The sequence below is a fragment of the Tachyglossus aculeatus genome, chromosome 15 (genome assembly GCF_015852505.1).
Source record: "Tachyglossus aculeatus isolate mTacAcu1 chromosome 15, mTacAcu1.pri, whole genome shotgun sequence".
Classification (NCBI taxonomy): Eukaryota; Metazoa; Chordata; class Mammalia; order Monotremata; family Tachyglossidae; genus Tachyglossus; species Tachyglossus aculeatus.
The window spans coordinates 9,312,988-9,334,365 of record NC_052080.1 but is presented as its reverse complement, the minus strand read 5'-3'; the positions used below and the strand labels follow the sequence as shown (position 1 = coordinate 9,334,365).

Below are 21,378 nucleotides of genomic sequence, written 5' to 3'. Positions count from 1 at the left end.
GAAGGAAATCTTAAAATGTTTAAGCTACAGAAATTCTGAGAATTCTGCTTAAAAAAGCACCGGTTGTTTTACAGTACTTGGAATTTTTAAGAATTTCAAAAACAGTATGTTGTGGCAGTGCAAGAAACTTTAGCGGGCACAGCTCTAGAAAGTCTGAAAACACTCTGGTTGAGTCAAGCTGGATTCCCTCCTCGCTGCTTTTGATCTCTTAGACTGTGAGCCCACTGTTGGGTAGGGACTGTCTCTATATGTTGCCAACTTGTACTTCCCAAGCGCTTAGTACAGTGCTCTGCACACAGTAAGTGCTCAATAAATACAATTGATGATGATGATGATGATGGTCTCTGAAGACACCTGATCTCAGCTACCCTATTTCTGCTGATAGCCAATCCACTGCTAGATCTTCTCAGGCTCAGTCACCTTACCTGATTCTCCATTAGGTAACAATTGTGTCAGGTTGTAGTGCCTCGGCACCTTCTTTCGGTACAAATAAAGAGCTGAATAGATCTTTCCAGGTAATATTCTTTGCACATCTTTAGTCCAACTGTTCAATCCTACTGCACTGCTTGTAAATTCAGATGAAAAGAGCTGCATCAGTTGCTCACCATCAGTTTTTGTTTATTTTTAATGGCACTTGTTGAGTACCTACTATGTGCCAAGCACTGTACTAAGCACTGGGGTAGATACATTATAATCTGATAGGAAACAGTCTCTGTCTCACAAGGAGCTCACAATAAGAGGCCGTAGGATTTAATCCCCATTTTACAGATGAGGAAACTGAGTTACAGGGAAGTTAAGTGACTTGCCTAAAGCAGGCAAGGTGGGCAAGTGACAGATTCAGGATTAGAACCCGGGACCTTGGACTCCCAGGTATGAATCTTCCCATCAAGACATGGTATTTCCCTCTTTTCTGATGATCTTACTGAATAGTACAATGCCTGAAAAGAGTTTCAGTTTGATGTTAGCCACTCCACTCAACTCCTCGTCTATAAGACCAACGAGTAACTCAAGTGCTGGTACTCCAGAGTAGGGATCACTTAGGTTCCTTTAAGTCATGTGTAAAAAACTCCTTGAGAGTAGAGAGCGTGTCTCCTCTTTTGTATTGTACTCTACAAGCACTTAGTACAGTGCTCTGCACACAGTAAGCACTCAATAAATTCCACTGATCGATGTACTGGGGGCATTCCACCACTGAGTTTCTAGGAAATGTGAGGATATTCTCCAAATAGTCAGTAGATGAGTCCTACAGCCATTTCTCACGGTACAGTATCCTAATCTCTGTTTCATAACTTTACAGAAGTAATTTTTTTTCAAGTATTTCCATGCTGACACAGAATAAGAATCTCCATAACAGAAGATAAGTATTTGGCAGGGAATAATAACCCCCTGACCTTCCTTGCTTCCCCATTTAAATTTTCACATAGAGGGGAGTTTTGTAAACAAAGACTCCTTAATTGGAAGTCACAAGTTCAGACTTTTACTTTACACTATCTTTTATCACCCTCTCTAGCTCCATGGAGACAGGCAAAAACAATTCATGTCAAACAATAACAGTGTTGTTTCACCGGTCCTCGACATTAATATCTTCAGACACAGCATTTATATAGAGTCCACTGTGGGCAGAGCACCCAACTAAGGAATTTTAAGGAATCTACAAGTGATGTAAAAGAGAAGAATCTCCTTGAGGAGTTTATCATTTTACATCAATCAGTTATTCAATGATATTTACTGAGTGCTTACCAAACACAGAGCACTGTGCTAAACACTTGGGATAGTACAATGCAATGGAATTGGTAGACCCGATTCCGGTCTATGCACTTGTTTCTCATATGACATTTTAATCGGAACCAGAAGCTGTATTGAGAAGGTCCAGTAAGTACATCTTATAAGTTAACTGTCTTGGGAAAATTCGAAGCACAGATTAGTAGCAATGCTGTTATATGGGGTGGGGTGGAGAAATTTGATTTTGATTGGAAAGAAACAGTGACCTCCTTCTGTTCATTGTTGAAAAGTGTTTGAATTTCACTGTTTGCTGGAATGGCATCCTCCTGACAGTAGCCGTGACAATGTCACTCACTGCTCTCCATTACCAGCAAAGATCCTGGCCTCAGTCCTCCTGGACTATCTTACACAACTGTTAGCACTGATTGCAAACTCTTTGGGGGCTAGGATCAGGTCTACTAATTGTGTTGTACTCTCCCAAACACTATATACAATGCTCAGAAGAAAGAAAACACTTAATAAATACTACTGATGGATTAAAAATTGTGGAATTCAGCCACTGCACAGCAGAGTAAGCATGGTCTTTCCTGACCAAGAATAAAGAATTTCAAGACATCTGATGGGGAATATATAGATGGTACACAAAGATTTACAATTATCAGGCACTAAATTAAACTTTAACAGCTTTTAGACGAGTTTAGCTGTCCACAGAAATTCACAAGGATCTTCAAGGTACATCATTAAGCTATGACTGGTCATTCGTCAGTTGATAATTTCCTGTGGTCATCATCAATGGGGTTTATTAAACACTTACCCTTTGCAGAGCACTGTACTAAGCATTTGGGAGAGTACAATACAACAGAGTTGGTTGACATGTTTCCTGACTACACCTGGCCCTTTCCCCATCACCAATAGAATGAAGCCCAGCTGCATAATGGATTCAGTCTTAGTGGTTTTTTACTGGCCTTATTTGAATGAAGTATTAAGGGTCTTGGAAACTGGCATCCGTTTGTGCTTCCAATCTTCTGATAAACACTTCACTCGGCAGGCAAAGTACATCAACAGCCATCCATCCACTGCTCCTTGGGGTTTAAGAGATACATTCCCATATACCGTCTCTCCAGTTTCTAGCACAACCATGGCACAGTCTGTTCCCTACTTCCAGGAAAATGCTCAGGCCAGCCACAGTTCAAAGTTAGCTTCAGAAGCAATGAGCAGCTGGAGTCACTTCAAACTAAAACAGCCTTGCATGAATTAATCAACAGTTCTGAGTGGCTGCAATAACATATCTACATCTTTCCTTGAGTGTACTCATGGCTTACTTCTATCCAAGTTCCTGGAATTAAGTCCAGGACTGTGATCAAAAGACCCCTTCCCTCAATAATAACCAGGCGAGAGAATGTGCCCCAAAACAAAATCGTGGACACATTTTTTGTTAACTTCCTTTAGTTCTCCCCAGCCCTGTCACCACATATCCTACACGGGTTTTCTAGGAGTTCCTTGTGATTTTACTTGTTAGCTGATTTCCTTCCTTTCTTTCACTTCCACTTTGCCTCAGAATAAAGATAGAATTAACTTTATGGTGGAAAGTAGAAAGACCTCATGAGAACGGCATGAAAGGGGCAGCACAGGAGTAGGGGTCAGAGGACTTGGGGTCGAGTCTCAGCTCCTCCACTGGCCTTCTAACTGACTTAAGCTCTCTGGGTCTCCATTTCCACAACTGTAAATTGGGGAAAACCTAGGAGGACAGGGTCTGTATTTTTTATTGTAAACCCCTATATCTTTTCCAGCCATAGTAAGCCCATAATAATCTAATAATTATGCCATTTATTAGTTCTTCACAGCTCTGTAGAATGGGGTATTGGCTCCATTATAATACCTACACACTAGGCAATAGGATAGTTATTGAACTCAAAACAGGCTGTAAGCTCACTGCAGGCAGGAGATGTGTTATAGTGTTGTGTTGTACTCTCCAAAGTGCTTAGTACAGTGCTCTGCACACAGAAAGAGCTCAATAAATATGATTGATTGATTGGGATTCTGAGCTTTTGATATTGAGCTTTTGGGTGACCCTGGACAAATCACCTAGCTTTTCTTTGCCTCAATTTTGCTCCACAGGTATATAATAATGCTGTTCACAATCATGATAATTTAAAAACTGATGTTCTTAGAAAAAACTATATTTTTATAAATGAATAATGACTAGACAAAGTGCTGAAATCCTAGGCTAAAAGTAAAGAAATTTAAAATATTGAAGTTGAATATCCCCCTTTTGATGATTAAATTGAGGTAGTGATTGTGTGGTATAATTGTACTGGAAGTCAGAAAAGCTGACAATGTGTACGTTTGGAACATCTTCACCCCACATCATTCCAGTTCGTTGGGCAAAGGCCCCAACTAAATAATAATAATAATAATGATGGCATTTATTAAGCACTTACTATGTGCGAAGTACTGTTCTAAGCACTGGGGAGGTTACAAGGTGAACAGGTTGTCCTACAGGGTGCTCACAGGCTTAATCCCCATTTTACAGATGAGGTAACTGAGGCCCAGAGAAGTTAAGTGACTTGCCCAAAGTCACACAGCTGACAATTGGTGGAGCCGGGGTTTGAACCCATGACCTCTGACTCTAAAGCCCGTGCTCTTTCCATTGGGCCACACTGCCTCTCTGAGGGGACACCAGCTCATTCATTTTTTTTACTAAAAAGTCATTGCATTTAAAATCACTCTATTTTAGACACAGACTTTTAACAACAATTTTTGCTTCTGTAAGAAAATGAAACTATTTTTTTTTTGGTCCCAGGTTTCTCCAAATCTGGCTTCTACTAATTTGAATAAGATGTTTGAGGGTTTCTAGGAGATTCTTGCAAACATTTCCCTTTGAAGTTAATGTCAGAACGGATCATGTTTCTGCCCTAGTTACATGTGGAAAACATTGTGATTTTTAAGAGGTTTGTTGCAATGCAGTAAGGAGGACTTTACAGCAATGTCACACACAGCTTAATTGAAGCAAAGGATATAAATGGAAAGGAAGAGGGGCACAATAGGTTTTCCTTAAGTTAGATTCCCCTAGTAGCTTTACGGAGAGCAGCAGTTTTGACAGAGTGGGAATGATATAGACCCTGTCCAGGCTCGGATATTTTCCTGACCTACTGGACCTCCTCAGGAAGGAAATGAATTTCTCCAGAGAAAGCACGTGAGAACGACTAATAGGCTAGTATGTGAATAGTAGTCATTCAACAAGAAAAAAGACCTTGGCTTGGACTTCCACATGAATTAGAGCTCTTATCTGCCGATTTCCCTTGTAATTCCAGTACGGTAAAGAAGAATACCCTGTCTTTCCCAACTGGGAGTTTTATTTTTGCATTTCAATGAGGCTTCGGACCCCAGTTATTGAGAAAATAGATACTAAAACTTGAGACAACCTTTGAATCTAATTAGCAAAATCACTTAAGAGATCATCTTGGGGGTTGCCTTATTAAAAAAAGAAATCATAGATCAAGACTTAGTAAGGTAGAGAGACCAAACAAACCTCAACAGGCCCCAAATTTATATTAATTAAGTCGCTAAAGGCTCAAACCTGCAGTCCTCAGCAGCACTATTTAACCCCAGTCCAGGCCCAATTCCACAGCTTATTGATGAGTATGTCACCCATGATTGAATCAGCAATCTTGCTAAAGTCCAAATAAATCCCTTGCTTCCTTCTTGCCCCCCATTTCATAGAAGAAGATTGGTTTAGACTGCAATAATAGATGATTATTCTCCACTCTTCGGCTCTCTTCTGGGAGAATGCCAAATGATTGGGTCTATTTTTCCATTTTTGAAGTTAAGCTGATAGACTGTAATACCGAGAGTCATTCTCGTAACCTTTTCTTTTAAAATGAAGACAAAGCTGGGGCTCTCTTTCAGCTTCTAGGTACCTCCCCAGACACTCTCAACATGATAGGTTCTGATTACTGCTCTGATTACACCCAGATGAAAGACACAGGAATCCTCAGAATGAACATATCAACTTTCCACATACATGGAATTTTGTCTCCCTCACATTTCACTCTCAAACCTAGGGGTGGGATGGAAATGCCTAGGAGAATGATACCAATGGACATCCGTATCTCAGAGCCTTTGACTTCTCACACTGGCTCCTCGCCTACCTGAGGAAACAGGTCATATGAGAGACAGACTGGACAAGACACATGAACATAAACTGTGGTACTCTAAATTGGGATAAATACAATAAATTAAGAGACTATGTTCATTTATACCCGAATCAGATATTCAGAACTTGACACAAAGTACATCATAGGCTCTGAATCAATTAATTCAAATCCTGATAATTCAAATCCTATATGGATGAGAAGACAGAAGGAGAGATACCCAGGGGCAGGAAGGCACAAAGAAGCAGTGTGGCATCACAGGAGTACCCGAGGGGTAAACAGGACAGAGTTCGCCGCATTCTCAGTGATTATTATGTTGCCCTCGCCCCCTACTCTGTTGGGGCTTTTCTCTAAAATCAAGAAGTTTATCAGAGACAAATTGCAGCATAACTGACTAGAGGAATCTGGTCAATGAAGATGCCCCCAAAACATTCAATGAATATTTTCTCCCCTTCTCTTCCTCTTCCCCCAGTCCTCAAATCCTGGAAAACCAATGTTTCTAGTTGAATTTCCAGAGGCTAGAAAATTATTGCTAATTTCGGTTGTCACTTGTCTCAATGAGAAAAGAAAGATTAATAACCAGAAAGAATAAGTCAGTAGTATTCATTGAGCACCTACTGTACTATTTTGGAGAATTCAATAGAATTAATAGACATGATCCTTGTCAAATAACTATTCAATATGAAAATAGTTTTATGTTTGTCTTCCTTGTTGGTTGGGAGTGTCCCTTGCTTCTGTCCCAAGCCTTAGTCCGGTGCCCAGCACCCAGGGAGAACACAATGAATAGTGCTCAGGGCAGCAGCGTGGCTTACTGGAAAAAGCCCGGGCTTGGGAGTCCGAGGACGTGAGTTCTAACCCTGCCTCCACCACTTGTCTGCTGTGTGACCCTGGGAAAGTCACTTCACTTCTCTGTGCCTGTTACCTCATCTGTAAAATGAGGATTAAGACTGTGAGCCCTACGTGGGACAACCTGATTAGCTTGTATCGACTCCAGTACTTAGAACAGTGCTTGGCACATAGTGCTTAACAAATTATCATTATTATTATTATTACAAAACTCCTGAAACCCAAAATTCAATAAGTGCTACTGAAATGAGGATACACTTAGCATTAAAACTTAGCCCATGTGAGAAACAGCAGCAACTCACCCCTGAGGCAACAGGAAGGATTCTTCCCTTTTTTGCTTCCATGCTTCTCCACCTCTGAACTGGATTCTTTCAATACTCCCATCCATTTCTCCTTCCCTTCCTGCTACTATCAACTGGCAGGAGTATAGAAATAGTTTTGCTTCCTGCTAGTTCTTTATGCCCTAACCTGGGATTAGAAAAAAGTATATGGATTACAGGAGACCTGTCAAGGACCATAAGAGGTCACCAACCCCATACTTAACTCATCCTTATTATGGGTCCTTAGCACCAAGTATAGAGCCACCCATCACCACTCATATTCCCAGAGAGACCCTGGAGAAGAGAAATCCCGGTCCTTGCCTGTTTCTTACTGGATTCTCCTAGAGTAGAAAAACCTGGGGCCAAGACAAGATAAAGGGAGACAAAGTTGTGAGAGAGATTAAGGTACTCACTTTTATGTTATTGCCCTTGATAGGCAAAATCTGAGAACTTAAAACATCTCACTTGGTGTCCTCCTTATCCCAAATGGAACATCTGCTTATCTGACTTAAACTACATTTTATAATCAATGCCAAAGTTAGCGCACTCCTGCCCTTAAAACCAAACAAAAACGCACATCTCCTGCTTCATCTCCATACACACTTTTCTTAAATCATTCTCAAAGAAGAAACAAAAGAAAAGAACCAAAGCAAGACAGTCTTACTCCACCATTGCTGAACATAGACTCATTCAACATGTCTATCCAGATCTTGTACATGTGTATCTGAAAATCTGTGATCCTGTGATTACTCAAACTGGCGAGAAGCAGGCAGAAAACACACAGGTTTTTAAGGGAGTTGTCTTATAGTCTATTATGGTGTATTTCTCATTGAAACATGGTGCTTCCACACTTCTGAGTTTAAGCCTGGCCTAGGGAATAGAGCACAGGCCTAGGAGTCAAAATGTCCTGGGTTCTAATCTCAGCTCTGCCATGTCAGCTTTGTGACCTTGGGCAAATTACTCAACTTCTCTGTGCCTCAGTTCCCTCATTTATAAAATGGGGATTAAGGCTGTGAGCCCCTTGTGAAATATGGACTGTGTCCAATTGATCAGCTTGTATTTACAGCTTGGAATGTAGTAAATGCTTAACAAAGACCATTAAAATAAACAAAAACAATTAATGTTCATATGCAAGAGATCTAGAGAAGCATTAGAGCTGGAAGCGTAATGAGGATGATGGTTGTTTTGGTTGAGGAATTTCCTCAGAAAAACCCAAGATCTAGTACCACGTTAGTGCTAGAAATAGGTGAAGGGATAAGAACCTGCATATAATTTGGGAATCTGGGAGGAGAAGGATGGCAAGTTTTACTTTGGCAATGAACCTCTAGGGTGAATGAAATTAAAGTTCCTAATAGGTTATCTAGGACACATTTTCTGGTACAAACTATTTTTACTTAGACACTGGGAGGATGCAAAGTCTTCTTAACCTCAAAATTAACGGATAGCGGAAATGTGCCTTTTTTGATATGCTCTATTTAGAGAGCTTTGCAATTTGGCAGCAAGCCCTACCTCTTAAGAGGCTGGGAATAGTTTTTGTAACATGTGCATCTGCATTCATCTTTGGTTTAATATTTTATGCTACTGCTTGTTCCGTATCTTCTCAGTGCATTAGGTTTTTGGATACAGCTTTTTTTCCCACTGGGTGTTTAGCACGAAGGGTTTATTTTAGAGTCAGAATTGGTCTCTGAAAACTGATACACAGAAGAGAGGTTATTGATTATTAGAGGCCTATTGTGTGCTGAGCACCATAAGCCCTGGTGGAATTGAGAGTAAAATAGGTCAGACACAGTTCCTGTCCCCCAATCTAAATAGAGGAGGAGTTAACAAGAAGCATCCAATTTAGAAATTAAGACAGTAGATAGTAAGCCACTGAATCCCTCGTTTTGTTATTTTTTGACAATGCACTAGGGATTGGTTTATCGGGAGCAGCTGGGAATCTGAGGATTTACCTTTCTTGACATGACCATCTTGGCCTGTTGCCTCAGGTTTGCTAATCCACGGTTAGTGCTGTCTTTCTCCAAGGACTCCCACCTAGATGATGCCCCCCATTGTGAGCCAGGAACCGGGCCTGATCTCTTTTGTGCTAGACTCCAAATAGACGCTTAATAAATAGCACAACTAACACTTATTGTGCATTGATCAAAACACCTCCTGTTGCAGGCATCCTCAGAAATTTAGCGTTATGGCAAGATCAAAACACTGCTTCCTCCTGAGGTAGCAGAAGTCTGTTGCGTCTCTCTCTTTAACAACATGCTTAGCTATTGTTAAATCCTGTAGGAGCGACCCAGTGAGTTTCGACAAAGGAACTGAATGAATAGATCCCTATGGTCCTCCCCCTCAAACCAAATCACTTTCTACATATTAGGAGAGAGTGTAAAATGAGAAAACCAAATGCACAGAACACAGCATGTGCCTTTGTTTAATCTAAAGTAAAAATTAAACAAATTTCATTTGACTCCCTGTTCATGCTTTTGTACCCCCAAAACACAAATTCCTTGCTCCTATGTGGAAATATTTAGATGGCAATGATTATACTGCCCATGTTCCAATTGAATTAATTTTTCCTCAAGGAGAGAACTGAAGTATGTGAAAGCTTAAATGACTGCAGGAATATTTTATACATCTCATTAATTCCATAGATTCTTCTGAATTGACAAGGGTATGCGTTTCAAATCTTAATTGCAAATCAACAGGTCATTTTAGCATAAATTTTGTGCATTATGGGAATGCTAGTCAATTGTTCAAAAGAGTGACAACATGTTTCTGCCCTGTAGATACGCTTTTTTAGGATATATTGAATTTTCTTCATCCATTTATGTTTCTACACCTGATAAAAATGAAAGTAAAACTGTTTTACTGCCATTGTTTATATCCCCCACTCGCTCTGTGACACTATTACATTGATTGGGAAAGCCATTATCTTGTTAGAGAGATAACTGTACCAGAACTTTAAAAGGGTTTCACTTCTGTAGCTAAAAGACATAGACACCAGTGCCATAGTCTATCTTGTGGCACATGAAGGAGGACACCTGCTTTGAATAATTGCCTGTTGCCTGATATAGGGCAAAAAAAAAAACGAAGATGGTTTGACATCTAGAGTTAAATATTGAGACTCAATGATTTAGACTAGCAGAATGATGGTGAGGGCTTTGTTTAAAGGGTGGATGAAAACTAATGGTAATTCAATCAAATGGTCTTTAGGGAAAAACAAAACAAAGTATAATAAAAATCTTGGACTTTAGAAAAGTTAAATATTCTTTAGAATAATCTATGATTCTTACCTTTGACTTGTCATAGCATTGTACTCTACCAAGTGCTTAGCAGAGTGCTCTGCACACAATAAATACCACTGACTGATTGATAGTTCACCAACAGACAGTTATCATGTCTCTGCACTGACCCTGTCACTGCAGCCGTGGGTGGCTTATCTTTAACAAAGTGACTCAAGGGTGGATTTACAGCTATCCTTGAGATCCTTTACATGCAGAACACAGAGGACACTCAATCTTGGGGAAATGGATGGAAAAAAGGACTGTGTCTCCCAATGCAGGATGTAGGAAACTAGAGAAATCAGAAAATAGGTGATAGCTCTATCAAACATCAAAACCCCCTCTGCAACATCCCCCCTGTAGCCCGTGCCTTACTACGAAAGAAAAATTATTGTAATCATGTGATACATTTTGTTTGATCAACACCACAGGGTGTATGTTTCTTGAGAGAAGCTTTCATGTATATTTACCTAAAGCTTTTAAGTTATACTTCCTCCTTAAGTCAGTGCCTCCCCATCAACATTTAGCTGCAGAAGACAAATAGTCTTTTACCTTTCTAACTGTGAGCTCTCCAATGTAATCGTGCTTTTAAATAATCACAGCCACATTTCCCCACAAAGAGGGTATTTCTTGACTTTTTTTCCTCTCCCCCTGACTCTAAAGCTCGATCCTGGCCTGATGATTAAGAGAGCTTTGGTGGGTGATGGCATACCCCAGACCACTCTCTGTCGCCTGAGCTTTGTTAAGTGATTTTCTTTTGAGTCGGGGAAACAAAGAGACCAGACACCCAGCTGATTCTTAGGTGTCGGTTGATGGTATTTTTATCGTTAAAAATTAGGCTCTCGGAGCAGTACTGGTAAAGGACACTTCCCATGCAGTGGCTTGATGATGACGCTATCTAACGTATGTTCCGCTATTGTCCTTTATTCGGAAGAGCTCGGGGTGCCATCTGCAGATGTCGCTTTATTATTTTAACTGCAGAAAGTGATTCCTGCCTCTCCTCCTGCTTAAACAGAAACCCAGATCATTCAGAGCAACACGCGCCAGGTATTGCCGATTTCCAGAAACTCCCCTTGCATGAACCACACTTGAAATGCCAAGCAGTCTTCCACCTCTACCCGCTCATCCTTTCTTCTCCTATCTACCCAGAGCCGGCTGAGAGCTACAACCACCGCCAGCAAAGGTAATCATCACTGTCATCATCATAATAATTATAATAATAAGAACGATAACGCTGATATTCGTTAAGCCCTTCCTATGCGTCCATCACTGTAGTTAGCCCTGGGGTGGGTCAAGATAATCAGGTTGGGCACAGTCTCCTGTCCCATATGGGGCTCACGGTTTGAGTAGGGTTCAATCCCCATTTTAGGACCGTCTCTATATGTTGCCAACTTGTACTTCCCAAGCGCTTAGTACAGTGCTCTGCACACAGTAAGCGCTCAATAAATACGATTGAATGAATGAATGAATTTAAGAGGACAGCTGAGGCCCAGAAAAGTCAAGCAACTTGCCCAAGGTCACACAGCAGGCAAGTGGGGACTCTCGCCGACTATCGGCTACGTTTCCACCCCTCGAGCTGCTTCTGGGCAGCGTCGGACGCAGACCGGAGAGCACTTACCTTCAACTTGTCGTAACGCTCGCTCAGAGCCGCCACCTGATGATCCCGGTGTCGCCCAACCAGCTTACACAAGGCACAGATCAACTGGTCGTCGGTCACGCAGTACATATTCACTTTCTCATCCTCGTGTTCCAGGCACATGAGCCCTCGGATGTGAGAGTCCGGGATGGGCTCTATCAGGCGGTGGCCAGTGAAGGGCTTCTTGTTCGGGTGAGTGGCTTTCAAGCACTCTTCGCAGTAGGACACCTCGCAAGTGACACAGGTCTTCACGGCATCCTGGGCGGGGTCCTGGTCGCAGAACTGGCAGAGCACCTTCTCGTTGGAGGTCATGCTGCCGCCGTCCGGCGCCCGCTCGCGCCGGGTCTCGCTGGGGGAGTTGGGCCCGCTCACCGAAGCCTTCTGGAACCTGTCGATGATATTCTGCAGAGTCACGTTGCGCTTCAGCCCGTCTAGACCCCGCTGGTTGAGGGTGATGACATAACGGCAGGTGGGGCACTGGAAGGCGGTGATGGAGTCAACGCACTCGTTGGAGGCGCAGTGGGAGACGAGTATGCGATGCGCGCAGTTGAAGCAGAGGCTGTGAGCACAGGGCAGCAACAGTGGGTCTTCAAACAGCTCCAGACAGATAGGGCAGGTCAGTTCCGACTCCAGTGTTTCCATCTTCAAGCAAAGCTTTCTTGTGTCGTCAGCGAAATCCAGGGAAGCTGATCGGCTATCTGGAAACACAGTGTAAGATGGGATTAGGCAAGAGAAAGCACAAGGGGTCAGCGGTAGGGGGTTGTCAACTTTCGCCGCTGTTCAGATGACTTCCAGGAAACTCCGGGGTTCAGCAGCCCGAACCTGGGGGACGGGCAGCACGACCCACTCTGGTGTTTCAGAGAGATTCTGGGGTTTGGGGTTGCGGTTGTTTTTTCCACCTCAGCCATGAATAGCTCGTTTTGTAAGACCTTGCTTGTTCATTCTGTCACATTAGAAATGTGGTGAGGGCCCTGAGGATCGCTGCTTGTGAAACTGAGTCACCAAAACAAGGTCCAGAAAATAGCGTGGCATTTCATTTGCTTTACTCCTATTACACCCAAGGCTTTCCCACCTGCTTTTTTGATTACTTTTGAGTTGAAAACTGGGGCAAAGTATGAGCGTTAAGTTAGATGATCGCAGCTTATTTTAAAGCTTCTTGTCTATTTGTAAACAACTGCCATCTCCCCGATTTCCAACATGAACATACAACCTATCAGGAGCAGTATTTTTCATGACACTTGGCTAAACTAATACTCTAGTGGGGAAAAAAAATCACAGTCTGAAAAAGATTCTATATTCACCACTGCAAAACTCTCTGATAATAAATACGTAGATATTTATGATTAGATGTCCATGGCGGGGTAGTGCCAATTTCCAAAATATCTGACCTGAAATACAATATGAGTTTCCCAATCGGGTCAGTATTCAAGGAAACATTTGGGGTTTTGTTATGTCTTATTTTTCCAGTAATATTGTGTGACGGTAGAAAAAATAGATGACCTGTCCAAATAAAACATTTTACTGGCCCGGGCTGGCATGCTGGCCCAAATCTCTGGTTTCTAAAGACTGAGGTCTTCCCGGAGAAGATTTCTGGGAAGGATCCTCCTTCCTAGACAATCAAAAGTATATTTCCTTCTCCAAAGGAACTACATGGAATGATTCTGCGAGAGTCGCCCCACGCAACTCCCCTCCCTAAGCTCTCCTGTCAAGAGTCCATCGTTGAGGCAAGCCGACAGACAAGTGAAGCAGAAGGAGAAGCTCTGCTTTACAGTCACAGAGCTGCACCTCTTTAGACCACAATCTCCCCAAGCTGGATTGCTCATAACTGAGGACGGCTTCGGACAGACCAGCTGCACACTCCATTCACTGTAAAGTCATTGTTTAAACTCTTGCTTCCCTCCCTTCCTCCCTCCCCCAAAACTCACACATAAATCCTGGTTCATTAAGGTGAAGAAAGTCTCTTGCTCATTAGCAAGCTTGGGAACCAAATCTCTTTGAACCCTCTCTGTTTCGTGACAATTAACAGGGAACTGCGGCATTAGTGCCGGGAATATTATATCCAGCCCATTGCAGACCTAAGAGAATAGCACAGTTCAACAAACAGAGGCAGGGTTCACATCACCGGCCAGGGCTCATTCATACGTGCTTTGTGGGAAGACCTGCAAAGCTTCTGATCCAAAGCTGTGTTTAGAGATTCAAACAATATGCCTTTTTTGCATCCGTCCTTCCACGTATTTGAGGAAAACTAGCCAGTTCCACAATATGCTGACCTTTTCTCCATCTGAAGCATTCAGAATTACCATACGGTGCTTTGGGTTAAAGCGAGGTTTCAAACTACCACGGACCAATGTATGGTCTTCTTCACACTTGGAGACACCACTGACAGCGAAGTACACCTCTGAGTGCGTTGTGTGGCTGAAAAGGCCAGTGCCAGCACCCACAGCCCCGGCCACCATAGCCCCACAAAAAGGCTGTTCCTTGTTGTGTTGCTGTGCTGAAAATGTGTGTTCCGCCTGGTGCCGTTTTCCCTTTTGCCCGGTCTCTCTTTTCACACAATGCATTTGCTCAAAAAGAGCTACTTCCTTCTTGCTGGCAGGGCGCTTTGCAGGCCCGCCATCAACATTAAAGCCCCCGTTTTCTGCTCAGATGCGGCTTTGTTTTACCAAGTCCTCAATCTTTAAAACCAATATCATGCTTTTTAAAAAGAGAGAGACCAATAGACTTAACATAGCACAGCCCAAATGGTCCTTTACTTCACATGACCTGCTAAGGTAATGTTCAGATGACTAGACCCCCTGTGAGATGCAGCTTATTGAGAAGCGAAAGATTCGTCAACTTCACAACCTCCTACTCGAATCCAGAACATTCCTCATTGGTTCCTACTGGATCTCTCCTCCTCTTATGAAAGTATTATTTTAAAATGGGCAAACCGACTCAGCTCTGGTTCTACTACTCAGGTTTATCCACCCTGTCTGGGTTGGTCAAAACTAAGTTATCGTCAAGTATTTTTCCTCTTACGTTTCCTCTTCCGAAGCCTGGTCTCATTTTTCCGGGCCTCCAGCAGCTAGTTAAAACATGCAGAAAACACAAGTCGGTTTAAGTGCCAAGAAGAACCCATGAGAGATTTTTTTTCAACCCAGATAGGATCAGATAAGTGGGGTATTTTCAGTCCAAACGATTGAAGGCTATTCAAGGAACACCACATCGAAAATAGTAACATGCTCTCATTTGGTGGCCTGCCTTCCTGAACTCCAATAGGGCATACAAGGAGATGTGTGATGTAGAGATGGAATGCAATTGACGGATGGCAATGAAAGGGAAGGAAAAAGGAGGTGTGGAATGGGGCAGTGAAATACAGGTGATAGCACCCTCTTTGTGGTTCATCCAGATAGCTTAAATGTAGAATCTAGTAGACTCTTTTTTCCCCTCCTCTGTGATGAGAAGGCACAAGGTAGGTGCAGGGAGCAAACAACTTGCATGAATTTAAACGCACTGAAGAATCACCAATTCTCCCCTGGTGATTCACTCCCCAGGGAGTGGGTGAGGATGCAGTGCTAAAATATTTTTTTTTTTGTTTTCGGAGAGTTTGAGGAACTGGAAAACCACACGCTCTGGAGGCTGACAAAAGAGAAATTTACAATCCCTGAAATAATCACCCATTGGTTAAATGGAATTTTTAAAGTAAGAATAATTACTATCCCAAACCACGAAAACCTAAAATAATTCAAGATGGGTTTATTGAGCATCAGGATCATCGATATGAAAGTTGGATATGGCTTTAGATTGTCGGGCCAGGCGGTGACTCTGACTCAATACCCTTGTACTTTTTTTCCAGCACTCAGTACGGTTCTTGAAATAAAGAAGGCCCTTCGCAAATGTCAGAAATAAAATCTAAAATGAATTGAATATGCTCCGTACTCTGCTTCTATGTCTCATCTTTTTGTTTTGGACTTTTACAGGAATTTCTGTTGGAGGAAGATTAGCAAATTACCTCAGACCTATGCTATGACATACATATGACATACGCTGCTTAGACAAGCAGCGTGGCTCAGTGGAAAGAGCATGGGCTTTGGAGTCAGAGGTCATGGGCTCAAATCCCGGCTCCGCCAATTGTCAGCTGTGTGACTTTGGGCAAGTCACTTCACTTCTCTGTGCCTCAGTTACCTCATCTGTAAAATGGGGATTGATGCTATGAGCCCCCTGTGGGACAACCTGATCACCTTGGAACCTCCCCAGTGCTTAGAAGAGGGCTTTGTACATAGTAAGCACTTAATAAATGCCATTATTATTATTATTATTATTATGAGGAGAGATGCAATGGTACAAATCGACAGAGGAAATGTACATTTGCGGGCCAAATAGAATGTTGACAACTCTTTGTAAAGTGGTGTGAGAGACAGCACAAAAGAGTGTGCTAACACCCTGAAGAAGAGAGTGAAGACAGGTAGAACATTTCCCACATAGATATGTATCTTCAAAATTTGAAAGGTACTGACTTACTGCATTTATATATTCAAACGGTAACTAACTTTATTGATGATGAAATACCAAGTATTTCTGGAGACTTTAGGATACTGCAAGAAATGGTGATGGGTGCACAACTCTTTCATCACCGACAATCAAATACTGATGATTTTCCCCTCTGTGTAACCTAGTGCCAATTTTGCACTTGGAAAGTGAGGCAAAAAGGAACAGGGAGTCTGGGGGCAATGAAGACTGGGATGGGACAGACAATTTTGTGTCTTTTCATCATCATCATCAATCGTATTTATTGAGCACTTACTATGTGCAGAGCACTGTACTAAGCGCTTGGGAAGTACAAATTGGCAACATATAGAGACAGTCCCTACCCAACAGTGGGTTCACAGTCTAAAAGGGGGAGACAGAGAACAAAACCAAACATACTAACAAAATAAAATAAATAGAATAGATATGTACAAATAAAATAAATAAATAAATAAATAAATAGAGTAAAAAATATGTACAAACATATATACATATATACAGGTGCTGTGGGGAAGGGAAGGAGGTAAGATGGGGGGATGGAGAGGGGGACGAGGGGGAGAGGAAGGAAGGGGCTCAGTCTGGGAAGGCCTCCGACTGTAAAGGCCTCTCAGGTTTTTTCAGAGTTTCCCCTGTAAAGTGCGTGGAAATCTATGGATCAGAAAACATTTGCTCCATTCTCTAAATTTTATTTTACCATTAGACTTAAATCAGGCCCAGTGGGCATTAAAGCAAATGGAACATTCAGAGATCATCCATTCCAGGGCTCTTCAGTGGTGAACTGTACTTGCATTTTGCTTTCTGAAAGCTCAATGTAACCAAAGCTGGTGGCTTCATTGTCTTTGGCCTTGGGAGCCACTATCTTTGATTGCACTGTTCCTATATAAATTCACCTCCAGCACGAGAATGAGTGGCCCAGTGCACGTGTGCTGAAATCCAAAGGGGTGTGTGCCTTCACCACAAAAAAGTTTGGAACTATAGACCAATGATGAATTACCATCTGATCTTATTCTTCAGGGCTCTGACAGAGGGGTAACCTTCTTTCCTTGCTCTGTATGGCACTGGACTATATCACAAGGTAGAAATCTAAATTTAGGGATAGGAATTTCTCTTCAAGGGCCCAAAGTCAGAAAACTGTGAACTTGCGTTTGAAAGTTGACGTGCAAAAGTTGGGTTTAGGGTTCCTTAGACACCCAGCCTTCATCGGGGAGAAGATCCTTCCAAAACTCTGGAAACCCCCAAAATTTCTCAGACATAAACCAAAAGTTGGGAAACTCCCTTCTTTTGTGGTTGATCCCTGACAGGAAAACGCTGAGTTCAGCATTCTTTCGAATCACAGTGGTTTATCAGTTGAGTCATCCTGAAATTCTGGGGTACCATCTTGGCCCGGCTACATGGTCATTTTCCTTGCACTTCTTACTTACGGTTCCCCTTACTATCACTCCTGTTGTTGGAAATGAAATCCCAAACTCACTTCTTCCACCTGCTACTTAACTTCGAGTAACTGGAAAAACAAGGCCTTTGCTAGCTCAGAGAAGAGGCAATGAAAGCTGTACCCTTGATATGATATTTTTGTCAGTTTTAAGTTGCTCATTTTGAACGTAGAATGCAGGCTACTGGAAGTCTCAATACAGCCACGGTTCAAACTATAAATCTGACTTTGCTGTGATTAAAAGTAGGGTGCCTTCTGACAGTCCTCTCCACCTCACATCAGGGAGGCCACAGTCCTTATAGAATTCCACCTGCACTTATCTGTGCTTTCCAAGTGCCTAGTATAATGCACCATGCTGAGTGCTCTATAAATGCTACTACTACTACTAATATGACATAATATCACACGCATCACACAGGGCATTGTGTGTGATAGTGCATGTGCCAGTTTGTGAAAGTCTATCCAATTCCTCCCAAATCTAAAGCATTTATCTGCAAGGACCCCAGACTCCTTTCTACCCATCCCCAGAGTTCCAGATTTTTTGCATTCTCCTGCCAGGCCCCTGGGAACTCGGGACCATGTCCAAGTCATGGAACTCAGTATTAGGAGTCTAGAGGATGGAAGGATGGGCACTTCAGCGCTTAGAACAGTGCTTTGCACATAGTAAGCGCTTAATAAATGCCATCATCATCATCATCACTTAAGATGAAAATACAGAGGGAGAACCGAACAGCTGAAAATGAGACAGCCTAGGATAAAACCAGATGAATAGCCCCTTAGTTACTCTATACCCTTCAAGCATCTAGTACAGTGTACCACACAAAGCAAGTACTCAATAAATGCTGATACTACTTTTATGACAGACCACCCACCTTCCCATCTTCCAAGCCTTACTAAAATCACATCTCCAAGACACTTTCCCCAACTAGGTCATCATCAATCGTATTTATTGAGCGCTTACTGTGTGCAGAGCACTGTACTAAGCACTTGGGAAGTACAAGTTGGCAACATATAGAGACAGTCCCTACCCAATAGTGGGCTCACAGTCTAAAAGGGGAAAGGTCCTCATTTCCCCTACTCCATCTCCCTTCTGTGACACCCATGCACTTAGATCTGTACCCTTTAGGCACAAGATACTCACCTCACAGCTCTTGTAAACAGATCCATAATTTATTTTTAATGTCTGTCTCCCCCTTTAGACTGTAAGCTCCTCGCGAGCAGGAATATGTGTCTGTTGCACTGTACTTTCCCAAGTACTTAATACAGTGCTCGGCCCAAAGTAACTGCTCAGTAAATACTGTTCTGTGATTGACTGCTAGTAATGCCTGAGGTAAGTTCATTTTGGGGGAGAAATGAAAAGTGGCAGGAATCAAAATCGTATGTTAAATTACAGAAGGACTGTACTTGGAAGAAATCAGTAGAAGAATCAATCATATTTAATTGAGCACTTACTGTGTGCAGAGCACCGTACTAAGCGCTTGGGAGAGTACTGTGTAACAGAGTTGGTAGACATGTTCCCTGCCCAAAATGAGCTTATAGTCTAGACAAGAGTGGAAAACTAAATCTACAGCATCATTCTACAATTAACAACTTTGAAACAAACTCCCCAATGAACTTTAAAATCACTTAGGGCCTAATAACTTTTGAAGTCCTGAAGAAATCCATTTTCCCTTGCCTTGAAAACCTCTCAAAGTTATCAATTTAAAGGGCAAAGGATGATTGAGAAAATAATTGGTAAATGACTCCCTAAACTTTCAGGGATGATTACTTGACAACTAGACAAGTGGGATTGAAAGTGATAAGCACAGAGATCACAAGGAGACATTACCACACTAGAAGTTTAAAAAAAATGCAAATTGGTATCTTCAAGTGAACACTAACTGCATCCTCATTCAGGCACTACTTATGCCAGAGTCCTCTCCACTAACAGAGTTTAAAGCCAAATCAGTCAAGTACTTTGTGAACACTCTTAGTTCCACGATATACACACATCTGCTGTCGATATAAACTGAATCTACAAATAACACCCTTCACGCAGCTTTTTCTACACCACCTTGCGTATATATACTGCATGTAAATGTCTACATTGTACATTTAACGTTGGAGAACATATCTGCCCCCAAACGAACAAGCAATATCAACTACTACTTTGTGACAGGCTCATATAAATATTAGAAGTAAAATATGTGAATACCCACATCCTTTCCTTTCAAAAGGAAAAGAATCTTATTAAAATTCTAGAACTTAATTTGCTGAAATGCGAAACTTAGAGATGCCCCTGTATGATCAATTCTACTCTTTCATTTAGAAGACTGGAAAAATGACACAGATGAAATGTACTAAATTTACAATCAAGCTTTTGTAAGAAACCGCCCCATTGTGCTAAGATTTCCGAATAGTGAAGGAAATTTGTTACAATAGCCTGAGAAAAACAATCCGTTCCCATTAGGAGATTATAATTCAGTCAAAGGATTTGCAAAAGCTACTTTTCAACTCCTCCCTTAACTCTTAAAAACACAACAACTGGAATACCCACCGGTGGATTTCGCCCTAGTCCTTTTTGATGAAACATTGCTGAGGAGAGAGACCACGGTGACCCACTCAAAAGACACTGACAGGTCCAAGAGAGCAGATGGTAGCAGCTCCTGTGATCCCGGCGATCCTGGAGCTGCCCTGTGTCTGCAACTGTGAGACAGTCAACGCTGAAACACAACAGGAAAATCTACCCTACAATTCCAGGAAAACCAGCTCCACCTAATCACCTCCGCCAGAGTTTAAGAATCAGAAATCCTCTCAGTAATTCAGCGGCCTTTTCCACTGACCCTACCGGGAAATTTTTCCTTTCTCAACGCTCAGCTGAAATTGAATGAGTGAAAATTCAGCTAAGGTCAGATTCTCGGATGGGGCATCACAAAACCTATTCAACTATAATGACTTGCAATAGGAACTCTGAACCGTACTCTCATATACTAGTATAAGGAGCAGCTCAATCTGCTGTGTAATGATACCCCAAACACTTTTTTCCCTGTTCTAGTACACTGCTTTGCACACATTAAGCACTACATACTATTACCACTACTGCCACTAATTAACCTGGGACTGAATAATGATTAGCCATCATCAGGTCCCATACTCATAACAGGAGTATGGCAAACTGGCACAATCTGCCACATGTTAAATGTGAGCACCTCACTGCGTTTTTATGTCACTTTTTTGTCTCCTTCATTATAGGAAGACCTGTGTAGAGTAAAAGCCAACACCACCTTCGTCAGTTGTCTGTGGGGTTTCAGTTTCAGATTTTTTTTTCCTCTAAATGTTCTCTCCTGGATCAAAGTCCAGCCAAAGCTCATTTAAAAGTTTAAACAGCTGAATTAAACACCCAGTTACACAGGAAAGAATTATCTTCCCATAAACACAGTGAAGCAATGAGTCATTTTTTTCAAGGCGAAACTGAGGTCCAGGCCAACATTTGAAAAATATAAATGGGAATCACTAA

General features: G+C 42.0%; 1 protein-coding gene across 5 annotated transcripts in view; it reads right to left on the bottom strand.

The window, feature by feature from the left end:
* The window catches only part of MID1 (midline 1), a 329,808-nt gene that overhangs the window by 83,331 nt on the left and 225,099 nt on the right, over positions 1-21,378 (bottom strand). For 4 of the 5 annotated variants that reach the window (XM_038757166.1, XM_038757167.1, XM_038757170.1 and 1 more), the window contains one exon: positions 11,930-12,645. In XM_038757166.1, the coding sequence (XP_038613094.1) occupies positions 11,930-12,589 (660 nt within the window). In that variant the 5' untranslated portion in view covers positions 12,590-12,645. Of the gene's footprint in view, positions 1-11,929; positions 12,646-20,418; positions 20,454-21,378 lie in introns of those variants that run through there. The other variant, XM_038757169.1, reaches the window with a different exon arrangement.